Genomic DNA, 18,320 nt, shown 5'->3' with positions numbered 1-18,320 from the left:
ATGGCTGAAAAAGAAGAATTTATATCTTCACTCATGAACTACTCATTTCAAGCAGCCCAGTTAAGTTACTGACTTCAATTGTCGGGAAAAAGCAACAGCTAAGTTCATTATTTGACCCCAAAAAAGGTTTATTTCTTCCCATCAAACGTACTGCAAAACCACTGAAGTAGGAGGAATAGATGTTTTTCAGTTCTAGTGTGTTCACATTTTGTCATCAAAGCAAACCTAGTTCAGAAACGTTAACTACTTTAGCACCAAATCTAAACAGAAATGCTTAACACCACCTTAGGAATGAATGAACCGAACCTCTCATAGTTCTTTCCTTTAATATGAACAGGGTACAAAACACTTACAATAACAACATGCAAATTCTATGTTGTCCCATTACACAATAGTACAAATGAAACATGGGAAAGAAATGAAGTTTCAGGACTGCCAGAGAAATTCAAATATGAGCTTTCAAGTGCAAACCAATTTGGTTTTAGGTTACTATGGCCGTGGATCTTCATCACCGAGGAACTGCAAAGGCTAAGTAATACAAAGAAGGAAATATTGGAAGAAAATCAGTAGTGGAAAAATTCAGCCAATGAAAGGATAAAAACATCAGAACAATGAAAGGGTATCAAGCAAGTGGAAAATAAAGGCCAGGGCCTGGATGACAACAGGAAAAAAATTCCAGGCGAAAACTAAGAAGCAAAGAGGAAAACATGGACATATTTATGTTCCAGTCGAGTTACCACGATTTTCAACAAATAAATCCAAGGTTGACTCTCAAGATGCACAAGCAGACTGACTGTCTATTTATTTGACTGCAATTGAACAGACTGAAGCCATAAAATATCAAATGTTCCTGCAATAAGAAAACATTTGATAATATCTCAACATTTGCAACCAAACTAACTCCTAGAAATCCTGCCCAGGGTAGAAAAGAAACAGTACGATGTATTCCATCAATAGCTGATGTCCAGAAACAAGTGGATAAAGGTTTTTTGTTTCAGAGTTGCACCGAATCTCAGTCATAGAAGCATATAATAGGTTCCTATATAGTTGTCACAGCATCTAGGCGATCCAAGGCATTGGAGGGGGGCTGGATGTAGCGACGCCATAGTTGTCACGGCGGCATGGCGGTCCAAGGCGGTTGAGGCCTGTCTAAGCGCTTAGGCGGTAAAGCACTAAAGCGGCCGCCTAAGCAGTAAAGGCGGTTTAGTCACTCTAGTTTTAGTTTCCCCCCCCCCTCCAAACATTCAATACATATTATATCTTATATCATTAAAAATTAAATTTAAGCCACTACAAACTACAGAGTACAGAGAAGAAGAAGAAGGTAAGAACTAAGAACTAAGAAGCAGAATTGATTAATTGAAGCATCGAAGAGAGAGAAGCAGCAGGCTGTAGCAGACTAGCAGGCGTTAAAATAAAAAAAAAAATAACAGAGAAGCAGGCTGTAACAATGGAGTTAACATTAAAAAAAAAAAAAAACCAGAGAGTGAGAAGCAGCAGGCTGTAGCAGACTAGCAGGCATCAAAATAAAATAAAAAACAGAGAAGCAGGGCCTGTAACATGCGTTAACATAAAAAGTAAAAAAAAAAAGAGAGAGAAGCAGCAGGCGTTTAAAAAAAAAGAGCAGCCGGCAAATCACTCAAACAGAGAAGAAGTGTAGGGAACTAGGGGCTTACCTTGCCAAAAGAGTCACGTTTCAGTTGGCGGAAGTGGAACCGGAAGAGTAGAGATGCTGTGTTGGTGGAAGCAGTAGCAGCCAGCGGTCGTTAAAATAAAAAAATAAAAAAAAGGGAAAACAGAGTTACAGAGATTAGAGAAGTAGAAGAAGAAGAAGATTAGGGGAGTAGAGACTAGAGACTTACCGGAACTAGAAGAGAAGATGAGTCGAGTCTTTGTTGCCGCTTGCCGGAACTGGAGGAGATGAAGACTCGAGTTGATGTTGCCACTTGCCGGAACTGGAAGAGATGAAGACTCGAAGAGTTGCAGGAGACGAAGAGTTGAAGGAGACGAAGGAGACAAAGGCTTTAGAGTAAATTTAGGTTTTCACTTTTTCGTTTATACTTTTAGATAGATTTTTAACTTTTAAGTGTTTAAAATTTTAAAACTAAATAATCCCATTTAGCAGCGTACATTAGACTCTTTATACACAAACCAATAAAAAGCAAGCAAAAAGAATAAAAAAATAGAACATGACAAAATAAAAATAAAATAACCAGAGTCAAGGATGGCGGTCGCTCAACTCATATGGCGCACCAAGGCGTCGCTTTGACTGCCTTGGCGACGCCTATATGGTCAGAGCGACCGCCATCCATGACTCATGGAAAGCGTGGCACTGCCTAGCCCATAAAATACCGCCAGGACGCCTAAGCGCCGCCTAGGCAACGCCTTGACAACTATGAGCAACGCCTTACAACTATGGGTTGCTATTTTATGATGTCATCCTGGTAATGAAAATAAATTGATAATGATAAGGAACTCCATATGAAGGAAGGAAAAGCATATGCAATGTGCATGCACACACACGCACACAAACAGATCATGTAGCTGAGTCATTTTTCAGGCATCTCTTGTGATTGGAGCTCCGAGTGTACACTGGATGTTCAATTTTGTTTATATATCAACTGACCAGGTACTACATAATTGGGCTAGTGACTTCTTCACTAGCTCAAACTTAAAATATAGACAAATGGGGCAAAGAAATAGAGTTCTAAGACTTCTTTATTTCAAACTAACAAATTATAGCTACAATGTTTTTCCTTCTATCAAACAAGTTCCTAATGAGCTAATGAATTAGTATTACAATCTATGTGCCTAATGGACATAAGCAATTGACTCAATTCTTCCCTGTGCTTTCACCAATGAGGCGAGCAACTTTGTATGGGCTGATTTATTGATTCCTAATGATTTTCACCAGGGAAATCATATTCCAAGATATGGAGGAACATCCAGAGAGTTATTACTGCTCTCAACCACCACTTGATTCACCTCCATATGCCTTTATCTCCAACTGAACTTCAATTAATTATTTTAAATACTCCACCCTCATCTAGAAAGCTCCTTATGCAACTGTTTACCTAAAAATGTTTTATCTTCACTTTTTTCCTGGTAGATACCAAGAAATCCTTATTTGAGGAGCTGGATGATTTTTTCAGTACTACAACACAAGAGTAGAAGGAAGGAGAAGGAGGAGCCAGAAAAGAAAGAACAAAAAACAAAAACAGACAAAGATTTAACCCTAGAACAAGCAAAGATTTAACGTAGAACAAGTAAAGACAACCCAATTACATTGAACACACCGAATCATAATGACAGATGCACAGCCATACAGAATGGACCTACTGAAAAACTTCTTCTAGCTAAGAAATTGGCCATGCTATGCTTCTATTGGGTTGCAGTGTTCAGCATGGCAGAAAATAATGAGCCACTATATAGAAATATGAATTTCTAAGGAGCAACACCCAAACAATTGTGGAAGAGACTCTCTCAACTACAAAGCTTTGAAATCCCAAGGAAATGAATAATGCAATTTCAATTAGAACACAAGAACCCTGAATCATACCTTTCGAATAGGCCTTGGGTAGATAAAAGATCCACTGCTCCTGAATCACCCCCTCCACACTCTTTTCAATGCCTAAAGGTTCAAGTTCTCCAGAAAACAATGTTCATGATACGAATCTTGAGAGAATTCAACCCCATAAACCAACTTACAAGGTGAGGGAACCCAAGACCATATCAATCCACAACAAATCTCTTTCGTAATCGATGTGGGATCAACCCCCCATATGACTGATATGGGATCATAACATAGCCCTTTCGAAGGGGCTCCAGTCTACTCCAGGGTCTCTGTTTGGTGGCCGGTAGCCCTTTCCTACTGGCTTCACTCTCGCACTAGGTCACCCCTTCCACCCGAGGGTTGGGACGAGGATTGACTGCTCTGACAGCACTGATATGAACCTTGGGAGAAGTCAACCCCATAAACCTACTTACAATGAGAGGGGAACCCAAGACCATATCAACCCACACTAAATCCCTTTCGTGACCAAAGTGGGATCAGCCCCCCATATGACTGTTATGTGATCTTAACAGTGCACTAATGGAATTTAGAGCAAGGAAAGTGAAAATCTGGCATACTTCGATGTATTGGTTCCAACAACCTCATACTAAATCCTCATAATGGTGTCTTCTGAAAAGCCCCCAAAGACTTCAACAACTTCAAGTAAGAGTTTTCCATTTAAAAAAAAAAATCAAGCAAGAGTGTCAATGAACTAACCAGTAGTTACTCAAGTGAACTACCTTCTAAGTAGTGCAAAAATAAAAAAGCCTAGAGTTCCACCACATTCCCCAACACATTATCTAACAACAACTCTCATGTATCTGGTATGCAGGACCTTCCATCATTTGGTACAAACCCATAAGAGCAATTAACACAATGGTTTATATCACATAAAACTTCCTCTTCTCATCAAGTTCCAACCATCCACAAGAGACCACCAATTCCAGCTTAACTAAAAACTTAAGTCACAACTCACAAACTGAAGACTCTCCAACCATATCCCGCATGGAAGGTGAAACGGAAAACCTTAAAAGGAATCTTACCAGGGATCACTGACCAGAAATGATATCAACAACTTGGACAGGCAGCGCTATGGCGATTTTTTCATATCTCTATGGCAAAGACTAAATGCTTAGTAAGAGATCAATGGTATATCTTGTATCTATTATGCACATCATGGATATGGTTGAAAGAATTACACCCTATGATTTGATTAAGATTTTTTGTTTAAGCATTGAAATTAAAGAAATTTCACAACTGCTCAAGTCGTAACAATAATGTATGAGTGCCGGTGTAAGATACTGCCCTTAACCAAAATGGGAAAGAAAAAAAGTGCAGATAGTAAAACTATAAAAACCACTAAAAATATCAATTGTAGAAGATGACATCATCATCATCTCCTGAAAGTATTCTTCACCATTTTCTCTCCAATATTACCAGCAAAATACACCATGCCCAAGAAAGGTTTAGGAACAAATTAAGAAAGGTACAGCAAATCCCTCAAGAACTAACAAATATTCCAAAAATGAGTTAAACAACAAATATTCTCTTAGTAAAGTACGAGGCAATAGTTGCTGAATACAAAGTCCAGAAGTCTTAGGCTTGAAGGACTATTAACCATTTCAAATTGATTGAGACAACAGGGATGCATATACTGCCCAAACAGAATCAGCAGGCCTTGTCACAACGGCGATGCAAATCCTATACCATGAAGTAGCCAAAAAACAAGTCAGAATAAAAAATTTGACATTGAATAGGATGTGTCCATCGTTACTAAACAATAAAACACTAGTTGATTGGAATTCCTGATGCATCAATGTTACTGAAGAAGTCCTACGCGGTCAAATACTACAGTTTTGAAACTACTTGCAGAAAATAAAAATAAAAATAAAAAGACTAAGAAGAAGAAAAAAAACTGAACAAATTATTCTTCTCTCTCAACATAGAGAAAAAAAAAGAGAAACAAATTGAACAAGTAAACAGTATTGAACTCCTACACAAATACAGCATTTTTTAGAAACTACCAGAGCATCGAACACTGATCAATTTTTAAAGTTACCTTGAGAAAGCCAACTCCAGCAGCTAGAGTCAACGGCGATGATGGATACGAGACGAGTAGACGCAGTGGCACTGTGAAGCGGCATCAGAGACTCCAGGCTTCCCAACGCCATGGCCATACTGGAAATGAACGTTGAATGGAAAAAATGAAAATTGGAAACAACAGTAAGAAGACAATTAAACATATGCTAGGGTTTTAGCCTATAAGATCAAATAAAGCATCGAATTTACCTTGAAGCACGGGTAGCGATTCTTGTAGAAGGAGGAAAGGGGGAAGTCATGGTGGCTTTAGGTGTAAGGGTTTTAGAGAGTAGATTGCTGGAACGAAATGCAACAGACCTAGCTCCCGCCATTGCAACGGATCTACACACCGAAGCCATCTCCTCGCAGATTGAGAACCAACAGCCAAAGGAAGGCATGAGTAGCCGAAACGCCTTAAACCCAAGGGTTTAGGCACAGAGATGTAAACAAAAAAAATTTTAAACCGGACCGGGCAAGCGGGCATGAACCAGATAATGGCCGGTTCTGGTTAATCAAATTCAGCATGATGATGTGTTGGAGCTTGACACATACATGGTGTCAAAGTCAACCTGAAACCAAACCAAATCGTTTAAATCAAAACGATAATTTATTTGATAAATGGTTTGATTATGATTTTAAAATTGAGACTGTTTAATTAAAATCCGACCATTTAACACCCTTAATCGTAGGTTGATAGGTTGATGGCAGTTATGTGTTATTGAATGGATTTGCAGGATGGGTTTCTATGTTAGGGCTATATTCATAATTTTATATAGAGAGAATGTTCTCTGTGCCGCAGTGCAAGCTGCACCTAGGCACATGGGCCTGCCACTTAGGGGGGTAGGGTGGTCATTGCGCCCACTTTCATGTGCCTGGGTGCAACCTGCATTACGGCACAGAGAACAACGCCCTTTTATATATAACATTGCATACACTTTTGAACCACATATTATTAAGCTGATTTAAGGTTGGAATTTGACCACTCAAATGGGTGGAGGAACCATCCAATGTCTTCACAATTTGGCTCTTATGTGGTAACTTGCGGACTTATTTATATGGCAACATGCGTTTTGTGTATGTATATGTATATATATAAGCGAACAAACAACCTCTCCTTAGGACTTAGGCTGGAGCTCAACTGCAACTAGCAGCTACAACCACGCCAATAAGAGACGCTTCTCCGCCTGAATTTGATGAAAATGTTGTTCTATACATGGAAAGAATTTCAAACTAATCTGACCTCCCCACTTGTCATTGTAGTGGTCTAGAAGTTTGGAAAAATGAGAATTCTAGAAAGTGAACTCAATTATAGGGTTCTAGAGGAGAGACTTGGGGATGTGCTTCTAGCTCAGTAGGTGTGGCCTTCTCCCAGTGGGAGTGGTGCAAGTCCAGGGAGTCGAGGGGGTTTGACTCCTAACGCCACCTTTCTTGACATATAATAGTACTAGTAGGTATAATAAGTGTGGTTTTGTGCCCCCTTGCTGGGCCCAAGGGCATGGCTCCTAGTGAGTCCTTATCTAACCCCTCATTGGTCCCTCTATGGCTCCAATGTGGGCCTAGTACCCAAAAACCCAAAAAAAAAGGGAAGTGGATTCAACTAGTATTGTTGGAAAGTAAAGGGAAAAGGCTCATATATGATGGGTCAAATGATTGAGTGATGTTATCAAATTTGATAGTTGATCTATTAGTAGTGGTCTTACTTGATAGTTAGCTTGTCAAATTATTAGTCCACATAGTTATGAGATTCGAAAACTTCATGGGTTTTTTCTTCTTTTTAGTTAGCCCAACCCATAAATGATAAGTGGATTCATTTTAAAACTTAATGGTCTCTTAGACATATTCAGCTCACATTTTAATTCATTTGAAAATTTAACCAAGGCACTGGTATTACTCTAAGAACCATTCCTCCCCCCCCCCCCCCCTTATTCTTTTTATGCTTTTCATACTCAATGGTGAAACTTATTAGTGTGAGAATAGGGTGCTTCAGCCATGGTGTCCCAAGTTATAGGGAAACCTGAACCTAGGGGTGTCAATACCCAACCCGAACCGATGAAACCGGCCCGAACCAGCCCGAACAAGGCCGGACCACACTGGACCGAACTCTTAATGGTTCGGTTCGGTTTGTGGATCCAGAAAGGCAAACGGTTTGGTTTGGGCTAGCCCGACGGTGCACCGGTAGCTCAAACCGTTAGGCCTTAACCCAAACCGAACCGACCTAACCCGATAAATGAGTAAATCAGTAAATGCCTAATGCCCCATTGCCCCCTAAATGTGTTGTGATAGTTTCTCACTTTATCTCATATCCTTTGTTAATGATTACCCAACCAATTGTATCCATAGGCCATAGGACATAGGATACAAAGATGCATTGTATTTGAAATATTTTATGTACTTAAAAGAGAAAGAGAAGAAAAATTAGCACTAACCGGACCTTACTAGTTATATAAAACCGGTACCAAACCGAATCCAAACAGATATCAACCCGTTATCATAAACCGAAACCGACATGAAACCAAATCGCACCGAAACCAAAACCGCACCGAAACCGATTATTTCTTAATGGTTTGGTTTCGGTTTCTATAAAAGTCACACCGAAACCGAAAAACCCGAACCAAAACCGGCCCGTTGACACCCCTACCTGAACCAAACCAAGTATAATGGTAGGCATCGGTAGCCAAAGCCCAACCCATTATAACCAGTAGAGGGCAGGTTCTGTACCTACATAAGAATCCAGACTTAACGCAAATTATTAAGATGGCCCAAGTTTCTGCCATGTGGTAGATCGGATGGATTCATATTTTGTGGATAAATAGATCTCAAAGTCTCAAGTTATGTGTCAAGTTTTAGCTACAAAAGAGTTTGCCACGTGATAAAACAAAATTTCAAAAATCTACGGATTACAAGAGAGTACATGGGCACACATATAACTTAATTCTGAATTGTGACATATAACTTAACTGTGAATTGTGATTGTGATTGTGCCCAAGTAAGATATATGTTTTTAGTTCCTCATTCCTTTTCCTGATCCCCATACACCATATCCAATAAAAGAGTCTCCGGACCAGTGAGCCCAACGGCCCAAACCCCGAGCCCACCACCCATACACCATAAATCCTCAGAGAGGTCAATTCTTAATTTTCTCTTTGGAAAAGGAAACCAAATGATCATCGTCAACGCCTGTGTCGTTGTCGTTGCCGTGTCGCCGACTGCAGGTATAGCTCAGCGGTGACGGCCGGGCCATATGCAGAAATGGATGATCGCCACGTGAAGAGCCGTAAGTAGCGGTGGGTGCACGTGACATCGTAACGGTCAGGTTCAGGTGGCGAGAATGGTGACCGTTGGAGCATTTGATTCCAATCAGTTCTAGCCTTCTAGGTCAGTGCGATCTCGAGCAAATAAACGATGATATCTTGGGCCCAAAAACAAGCCGAGTCAGATACTCTCCGTAGTAGTACATGTACGGGCCCAATCGATTCTGTGATTCCAAAATGAAAAATTACCATTCTGTTATAATGGTAGAAACATTGGCTGGGGTAAGGGGAGGAAAGAAATCGGGAAAGCACAAACAAAATGATCAAATTTTGTCAGAAAAAGACAAGTCAGGGCTGAAACCGTCTATCTGTCACCAACGCATCGCAAATTTTACGGACAATCTTCAGCCAGCCAATCACTTTTCAGCTTTGGTTGGGAGTTGGGAGTTGGGAGTTGGGACCCGTATCACGTGGGCTCCCATCAGAATCCATTTTTTATTTCCGAAATCACCCTTCTCCTTCACACCATATTATATGTTTTTACCCACTCTTCACTCCTTCCTGAATCCTGCCCGCCTGGAAAGTGGTAAACCCCGAAACTCCCAGAATCCAGAAAAATTCCTGATAGAAACCCTCGTTGTCGCTGAAAAGCTAAACTGAAAGGGCGGAAGGGTTTCTGTCTAACCTTCTCTCTCGGACTCGAACCCACTTCCCAAACTTCCATAAACGACACACGCGGCCTCACTTAATTTGGTATCGTCTGTCATATTAGATACCTACAGAGACACTCCAACTCCTTTCTCTATCTGAAATTTTCTGAACGTGGTGGGGTCTTTTCCAAAAAACAGAGATTTTTACAGGAGATTTCGATTCAAATTGGTTTGCGAGTTGCAATTGCAGTGGTAGATGAGTAGATCAGCTCACGCGACACGCCTCACGCCTCACGGGGATATCGAGGAAGCCTACCTGAAACAAACTAAGTTATATTTAAATTTTTGAAATGGTAATCAAGATTTTTTACAATGCGTTTCCCGATTTTCCTCATTTTTACCAAGAAAGAGCAAATCAAACACGAATACACGAGAGGTTTTGATATGTGGGGGTAGTTCCTATAATTTAAAAAAATAAAAATAAAAATTCTGGTACCAATTATTCATGACCCAGAGACGGACTCTGCAAGTCTTCCGATCTTCTTGACCAGTTCCGGAGACAATTTCTTCAATGATTTTCTCTCTTTTTCCGGTCGAAAATCAAAACCCAGAGCGTCAGTGATGTCCTCAGAGCTCCACCCTGCATTTCTCAAAGAGTCGGAGAATCGGTCTGCCTTGAGTAGCAGAGCATCCAAGACTGCTTGATTATCTAACAAAATCACGTCCCTTTCGAAAAAACCAGATGCTGATACCTGTACGATTTCCGCTACGTCTGTTTCATTCCAACCACCTTCTCTCAGGATCGTTCCGATCCGCTCTAAATACCCTTCAACCCATTTCGACAGTTTTCCCCGAAATGTTGGCCGAGGAATCTCATAGTATTGATCAGAAGATAGAGAAGACGACAAAGATGACGAATTCCTCCGCCTTCTATCGATGGCTGCATCACTCCAGAATTCAACCCATCTGGGTGTTCTGCTCCCAGCGGCGCCACCGGAATCTAAGCTTCTGCGGGAGTAATTAGATGAAAATGATAACGAAACTGTTGTCTTCTCACTAACCGAGCGCTGCTTTTTGAGGACGCAGGGATCGTTGTCCCATCGAAACAGAGACTCCCGTTCGAAGAAATCGGATAAATCCGATCCGCAACAGAATATCCGATTCTCGTCGACGAAGAAGATAGGGTTTCCAGCCAAAGAGGGGTTGCAAGGGATGTAGCAATGGTTGAAGAGAGGGATCAAGATGGGTGCCTTCTTCAGTGCATTTCGAGCTACGCGCAGAGCCTTCTCAGGGTCAGATGGCCGTGGGCCCCAAGACTTGGGCCATAGGGCGTTGCGTGCAATCTGAAAAGAAATTGCAGCGATTGGAAGGTCAAGACAGGCGTGGAGACGGAGGCGTGATCCAGAACCGGCACGCCAGTCGGGGAATCCGGGACCAACTGGTAGACCGGCTGAGAGAACGGCACGAAGATCAGGCGGGAAGACGAAGCCGAACTCGGCTTCGGTTCGGGCGAACTCGGTGTCGGAGAGACCAGGTTGAACCAGAGTGCCGGAACTGCGAAGGCGGGAGATGACCTTGACTGCAAGGGAAGAGAAAGAATCGAGACCAGCTCGGACGGGAGTGGAGGTGTTGGTGGTGGCAGTGGAAGCAGCGGCAGCACGGGCCGAGAGTCGGCGTAGACCGGCTACGTGGGCTGGGTTCATTCTCCTATCGACGTCGACCATGGTGGTCGACTCGCAGTGGAAGAACCGGCGGTGCCGTTACGTCGTAGAGACCTTTTAACGCTTCTCAGATTCTGTGTCTCTTTTAGTTCAGACTTCGGAGCGAGAGAGACAAGAGGAAGAGTTAGGGAACAGAACTGTGAGTAATTAGAGTGAGAGAAGAGACGATGGTGGAGATTTTATAAGTGGTGAGGGTGGGACCTACTGAAGATCTCCAATGGAGCGACTTGTTGGGAGTGGGGTCAGTGGGCCCGAGTGGTTTGCCTGGTCGGCGTAGTGAGTCACTGCGCGCGAGTGTGCGTGTGTTTGTGTGGCATTTCGTTCACTTTTAATTAATTTTTTTGATTATGATATAACACACCTGAGTTATTTTTTAATAATCATATCTATCTATAGAAACTTAGAAAGTCGGTGTAGGAGACATCTGCTGGAGCGTAAAGGGAGTAAAGAATTTTGGAGCGGGGTGGAAGAAATGGAAAATCAAGAAGAGAACCGCTGATGTGAAATTAGCCGTTACATTATTATTAGTTAAGCAAATTAAGGGCTCTGCAACATGGGATTCTATTTAAATGTTTGACCTTTGTTCTTATCAAAAAAAATAAAAATGTTTCATCTGTTGTTGTCAAGTTCTCTATGGGACACAGGGGTCGAGCCTAGACACAATAGGAGAGGAGTCTCGAAAATGAGACCATCAAGTTTTAAGTTTCACTTGGACGAGTGATGCCAACCATCAGTCCAAGACCATGTCCCTCAATCAATTGAAATCTTATTTACTAAAAAACCATGTGAAATTTTCTTCCCCTAGAGTTGAGACTTGCGAGTCCAAGAGATGAGGGGCTTTGCCAGAGTGTGACATTGAGACTTCGGGATGAGCACTTAGAAAAGGAAATTTTTTTTTTTTTGATAGAACTTGAAGAAGGAAATTAACAATTAACATATTCACGGCGGAATGCAAAACTTCGGTAGAGGGAAAGAGGGTATAATTTAATTCTTTAATAATAAAAATAATGTTTTTAACCCCTAAGGGCAGCACAGTTGGCAAAGGACAAGGCCTAAGGAAGTTGAAGGTCCTAAGTTTGACTTCACCTCTCCCCCTGGGACCATGGGCCTGAGAGGAAACTTCCTGATGAACATAAGGGTCCCAGTATCTCTGGGTTTATGTGTGTTATGGGGTTGTGCACGAGCCTTGACGGAATTAGTACATCCAAATCCCAAAAAAAAAAAAAACTATGTTCTTTACAAATTTAGAATCATTTGATGAAAGGTAATCACTAAGATTAGGCGGTCAACTCATTTCTCAATAGATTAATTAATTAGAAATAAACACTCTTATTTCCTAAACATACATACATAAATGTCAATTAATATATGATTAATTATGACATAAAAGAATACGTACCAAGTTAAGAGTGAGAGAAGAGATGATTTCTTATAGACTTACAAGTATGGCGAAGAACACATGTGCGCCAAATGCACCATGCATTGGAATTTTACTTATAGACTTGACTTGGTATGATTTCTATGTCAATTACATCGGGTGATTTCTAATTCAGATATTGTTTGGTTTGATTTTTGGATCTTATTTTAATGAAATACAAATTTTGAAACAACCAGGAGCTATTTCAGAATTTCTATTTCATTTGATTTCACTCTTGCTCTTTAATGAGCACATGGTTAATTTAATGGGCAAAATAGTAACTTCATGTTAAAATTCAACACCACCGTTCTTCTCTTAATGGTTTCACTCTCCCGATAGCCACCACCACCCCACCAACCCCATTGCCACCTTTCCCAATAAAATATATAAAATCTATTCTCAAAAATTGAATTACCAAATGGATTTTTTTTATTCTTGAAATATTTCATATTGATATAATCTAAACAATTTTTATTTCTTGACCAAAAATCTGTTTATTGACTATTTCATGAAATCAATTCGTAATTGAAATAGAAGTCATACCAAATTTGAAAGTTTCAACATATCAACCTCTCTGAATCCAAGTGATCCCGTTTCAAATAAAATACATTGTTTTCTTTTAGTGTACGTGTACATTACTTTGAAATTGTTGTTATATTGAAATTGGCCTCCTTTCGTAAAATAAGGGAGATCTCATTAATTTATCTTGTAAAAGGTAAAAATGTTAAAATAAAATTTTTTATATTGTATAATTATAATTATAATTATTTTTTATTTATATGATCCATCGTCAAGTAGTGAGAGTCTCAACTTAACCATTGGTGATGGTTACACAAAGAATATTACTTTTCTATATTCGGCTTTGGGCTCCTTCCTTCCACAACTCGCTAGTTGATTAACATTACTAAACTCAAAACTCTTCCATCAATTACCCAATATGAATATGAGAGAGGATGGGATTTGTAGGACATTGGAGAGTCCATGGCCATCCATGCGATTAGGAAGTTTCTCTTAGGCTTAAGTGTTATACAAATCCAATTGAATCTAACTAATCCAACAAAACATCAGCAAAGGTGGAGCACTTAATTAAGATCCCCTAGAGGAGAGTGGGGAGGACACAGGGACATGGTTTTCCTAGGGATTAGTAAGCAAAGCTGTTAGGGTTTAGGGTTTAAGCACAATGTCGCTTAAAGCAATACATCCTGCATATCAAGTTTGGAATAATGCAGGTTACTGTTTCTAACTAGTATTTATAGAAAACTAGCACTAGGGTTTTTAGGTTAGATGAGTTCTATTCAGTGGGGTCTACCACACCCTGATTCCTTATTCAAATAGACTTATATTAGAACATATAATAGGGTTATATAATATACCCAACAAAAACTGGGACAAATAGTAAAAGAGGAGATGAAAGCCAAAGCGGCAAAGCTAGGTTGGACCTTTACAATCTTGTTATATAGAGAGAGGGTTCCTTGAAGGCATCATTGCCTCTGGACAAGCCCGGGGGCCAATGAAAACATGCATGGAAGCCTCAACGAGTATGAAATTTCTACCTTTCATAAGAGTAGGATAATAATTTCAGACTCCTCTGTGTCTAGATATAGGAGCCACGCTGCCTTTCGGGGTTTTTTTTTCCTATATGAGAGAGAGAGACCATACCCCTTATCTCTGTTTAGTATCCTGTCAAGTAGTGGACCAACACCATTGCTCCGTTGTCTGCTAACAAAACAATACACACAGACTCGGTTTTCTGAATCCTAATGACTACAACAGAGACCGATAAGCCTCTTTTGCTGGAGTGGTGGTGGTGGCAAAACCTCACCAAAATCTTAGCCAACCACCCACAACCCAATAAGAGGCTTCCGATAAGAAGGTTAATTTGATGGGGGCTTCTCCAATTGATTTGTCTACTGTTTGTCTCTTTATAATGTCCAAGTGCTACGGCAAATTTTGTCATATTAAATTAGTTTGGTGTGGGTACCCAAAAACTACAGACTCAGTGACAGCGACCAACGTACGTACGTAATAGTAAATAGTGTTTTACCCAAAAAGAAAATAGTAAATATAATGTTCCATTATACAGATGATCGTAAGTTCAAATAGGGAAAGAGAACCCTATCTCGGCCTATCTCGGTGCGTGCAGTGCGCAACCCCCTCGCTTGGTGCGCAAAATGATCGCCACACCTTTGGAATTTTTCAATCGATCAAACAGTGCATCGTGTACCTGTGGTCAGACACAACAATACACGAAATGATCGATGCACCCCCTGAAAACTGGAAAAGCGAAAAGATCTAGTGATGCGCCCATCATTTCACTTGTGATTATATTTGGGCGTAGGTACACGTGTGTGTATAGGGTAGATTATAGTTTAAAAAATCAGAATCAGATTGGTCAAATCAACTGTGAATGATGCACAACCGATTCTAGGTTTTTTGGGATAGGATCGATAGGTTTTTGATTTGTGGGACCGATTCTAATCCAACTGGAATTGATTCGAACCCTCAACTCCAAGTTTAAAATCTTTAAAGTAGATCCATATACACAATTCGTTTTTTATACCAAGTAATGATTCATAAATACATGATCCACGAAGGGATCAGGACAAAATACCTAAAGGAGCAAGGAGGGCCCCACGAAGGACTGACGCTTAATCCAAAAAAGACCTGACTTGCTGCAAGTAATAGGGGAGGAGAGGTCTTGAACTCGAGATCAACATACCCTAAGCACCACTAGGAAAAATGGTCCCAACCATCAATCCAAGACCAATGTCCCTAGCACAATGATTCACTTATAATGTTTACCAAAAAAAATGGTTCACTTTCTATATCCTCGACTTTAGTTAAAAGCCAGAAAGTGATGTAATTTACCTCTTTGAAATGTATAAAAAAACAAAGTGCTTCTAAGTATCACGATGCTTCACGATTTGCCACTTGATAGTACAAGAGTTGATCTATGAGATGGATCGAACTCTGATTCAAAACTGTAGTAAAATTACTAAATTGCAATCAGATGAAAGTAAATAAAAAATAAAAAATGGCATCTTTTGTAGTTTTAGCTAATTCTTCTATTCATTTTAAGTTGAAATTGTACCAATGAGGTATTTGCTTAGTTCTTTCAATCACAAGGATGTCCTCATGTACAACCATATAGCAAATAATAAAATGTTATATTTCACTACGCATAGTGACATCTAGTTTTTTTTTTTTTTTTTATTTTAAATAAAAATGTATAAAATATTTAAATGTAACACATAATAGGTGAAATTTTTTATTTTATTTTTTTGGATTTAGCTTTCATGAGAATTAAAGAAGTCCAGCGAAGCACTTGTCTAAACCTAATTATATATTCTTCCTTCCAATATATGTTCCATATATTATAAGTTTATATTTGTCTCTAAGCAAGACAACTATACTCATCATATTTATTATACATATTTAGCAAATAATACAAGGTAGTTATAATTAATTAATATGGGTGTAAATGCTAATTGGTTAGAGGAGAGGAATAAAACCATCTCTCCTCGCGATTAAGGTATACTTCTAATTAGGCTTTAAGTTTTATTATAAAATCCAAAGATGGGATTATAAAAAAAAAACAAAAAAAAACTCATGTGCTTCTTCAGTCTTCCATAACATATATATTCAGGGAAAAGTGATTCTTCCCTTAAGGGGTTGTTAAGGTTTGTAACTTGTTTCTGTAGATAATAATTTGGTCTTAAAGTGTATAAAAGTGATTTTGGAGGAGATAATTAAAGTAGTAGATAAAATAAAGATTATAGTTAAGGATTCTCAATTAGAAACAAGTAGAGATTGTTGAAGAATTAATCCAACTAGCAATCAATGTGACTTGTTATATACTCAACATACGTACCCCATACAACTAGTACGCTTTCTTCTTTTTCAGAACTTTAAGAACCATGATAAATAGAATGAGTAAGCATGCATGCCCTCGTGTGGAGCAATTCAGATCCTCTACGGCTCAACTGCCCTAGGGGTCTGAGCGGTGCAGACATAACCGCGTGCGTCATGACTGCCTTACCCCTGCCTAAGCGCCTTGCCTGAGTAGGGGTAAGGCGATCATTGTGCGTGTGGCTGTGTCTGCACCGCTCAAGCTGCTAGGGCAGCTACGTTGTAGAAGATCTGGATCCTCGTGCGGAGAGGGCATGAATACTTGTTAGGGTCAGGGATGTAAATGGATAGTCAAAAATCGTTATCCGATTCGTGTTCGAATCTGTTTAAGGGTTCCGAATCTAGAATTTTGGTTTCCAAAAAATATCTGAATTTGTCTGAAAGATAAACAGATTTGGATATTTCTATTTTGGACCGGATACATATCCGGTTAATTTACTATCAAATTGTAAATATAATGAACTTAATATTTTTGTAGAAAACATATGATATATTACTATATTATCCACCCTTATTTTAAATACTTTTATAAGGATATTTTGGTAATATGTCTAATCCTAAGTTAGAAATTGATAATCGAAATTGGAAATCTGTAACCAATATTGGTCAGATTCGTTTACTAATTAGATAGTTTATCGAATCAGTTAATATCCGGATATTCGATAAACTTCCGAAATCAAATATAATATTAATTTTAAAATTCTGTCAAAAATCGAATCAAATACAAATATATCATTCAGTAAATAAATTCGAATTCAAATAATAATAAATCTAAATGTGGGCGGAATCCAATCCATTTACATCCCTATTTATGTTAGGCAGGTAATTGAAGAGTTAAATGATAAAATAAAACAAGAGAACATAATAATGTCATTCTTTTCATGAGAACGAGATGCGTGGGTGTGATAGGCGATGGAATAAAAGGGTGGATTATAACTTTTGGCAGTGGGCTTTGATGTGGACTTTAGAGCGTAAGCAGTAGAGATCCCGTGCGGTTCACGGGATTCAAAGTGGGAATGGAAAAGATAGAAGACATCAAAACAAAAGGCAGCAAGAATCTGATGCAACTTGGTACTGATCAAGGATCATCTAAAGTGAAAGTTTTTCTTTTCTTTTTTTGTTTTTTTAAGTTAATGTGGTTGAAGGATTAGATGAAGCTGGCATTCGATCTCAAGCATGGTTTAAGGTATCGTATCGGTATCAGACCAGTCGTATCAGCTGGTCCACATCAGTTTTTTTTTTTGGCGGGGGGGGGGGGGGGGGGTCAGGTCCTCTATAGCGCGACACAGTGTGTAGCGCATGCAGTCGTATCACTTGTGTATTGGGCTACATGCCCGAGCACACAGGGTCATTGGATGTGCGCTACACACTGTGTCGCGCTATAGAGTAGCCCAACGAGGGGGTGTGTGTGTATCACATAAGTATTGAAGTATCACTTTACAAGAGCAACATGGTCCGGTCATGGTTTGTAATCTCAGATCGGCCGATATTGGCTGGATCGTCGGTATCAGATGAGACCAATCTAATACACTGTAAAAAAATATATTTTTTTTTTTTTTTCAAATGAAAAAACAGGGGCAAATGTGTTATATTTGGCCTAATTTTGGGCAACACGAATCTAAGACAACCAATCTAATCCGAGACATGGATCCAATCCCGATACCGAGATTACGAACCACGGGTCCAATCAAACCTAATACAGCAGATCCATATCGATTTCGATTGAAAGACCGATACCAT

General features: G+C 39.6%; 2 protein-coding genes across 4 annotated transcripts; both read right to left on the bottom strand.

Moving 5' to 3' along the window:
- Positions 1-290: 290 nt before the first annotated feature.
- LOC122657762 (protein NONRESPONDING TO OXYLIPINS 2, mitochondrial-like) lies at positions 291-6,040 on the bottom strand. Of its 2 annotated transcripts, none has more exons than XM_043852559.1 (3): positions 5,843-6,040; positions 5,613-5,731; positions 291-528 (listed from the first exon to the last, which is right to left on the bottom strand). In XM_043852559.1, exons 1-3 carry the CDS (start codon positions 6,028-6,030, stop codon positions 509-511), a joined length of 327 nt encoding a protein of 108 aa, XP_043708494.1. In that variant the 5' UTR covers positions 6,031-6,040; the 3' UTR covers positions 291-508. The 2 variants fall into 2 exon arrangements, with proteins under 2 accessions (XP_043708494.1, XP_043708493.1); XM_043852558.1 differs by lacking the exon at positions 291-528 and adding an exon at positions 5,171-5,254.
- A 3,996-nt stretch (positions 6,041-10,036) lies between these two features.
- On the bottom strand, positions 10,037-11,261 carry LOC122657891. Of its 2 annotated transcripts, XM_043852690.1 has the most exons (2): positions 10,286-11,261; positions 10,047-10,173 (listed from the first exon to the last, which is right to left on the bottom strand). In XM_043852690.1, exons 1-2 carry the CDS (start codon positions 11,255-11,257, stop codon positions 10,102-10,104), a joined length of 1,044 nt encoding a protein of 347 aa, XP_043708625.1. In that variant the 5' UTR covers positions 11,258-11,261; the 3' UTR covers positions 10,047-10,101. The 2 variants fall into 2 exon arrangements, with proteins under 2 accessions (XP_043708624.1, XP_043708625.1); XM_043852689.1 differs by having other exon boundaries at positions 10,037-11,261.
- Positions 11,262-18,320: the final 7,059 nt, after the last annotated feature.

Source organism: Telopea speciosissima, chromosome 4 (genome assembly GCF_018873765.1).
Source record: "Telopea speciosissima isolate NSW1024214 ecotype Mountain lineage chromosome 4, Tspe_v1, whole genome shotgun sequence".
Lineage (NCBI taxonomy): Eukaryota > Viridiplantae > Streptophyta > Magnoliopsida > Proteales > Proteaceae > Telopea > Telopea speciosissima.
This window is presented reverse-complemented; position numbering and strand designations above follow the sequence as displayed.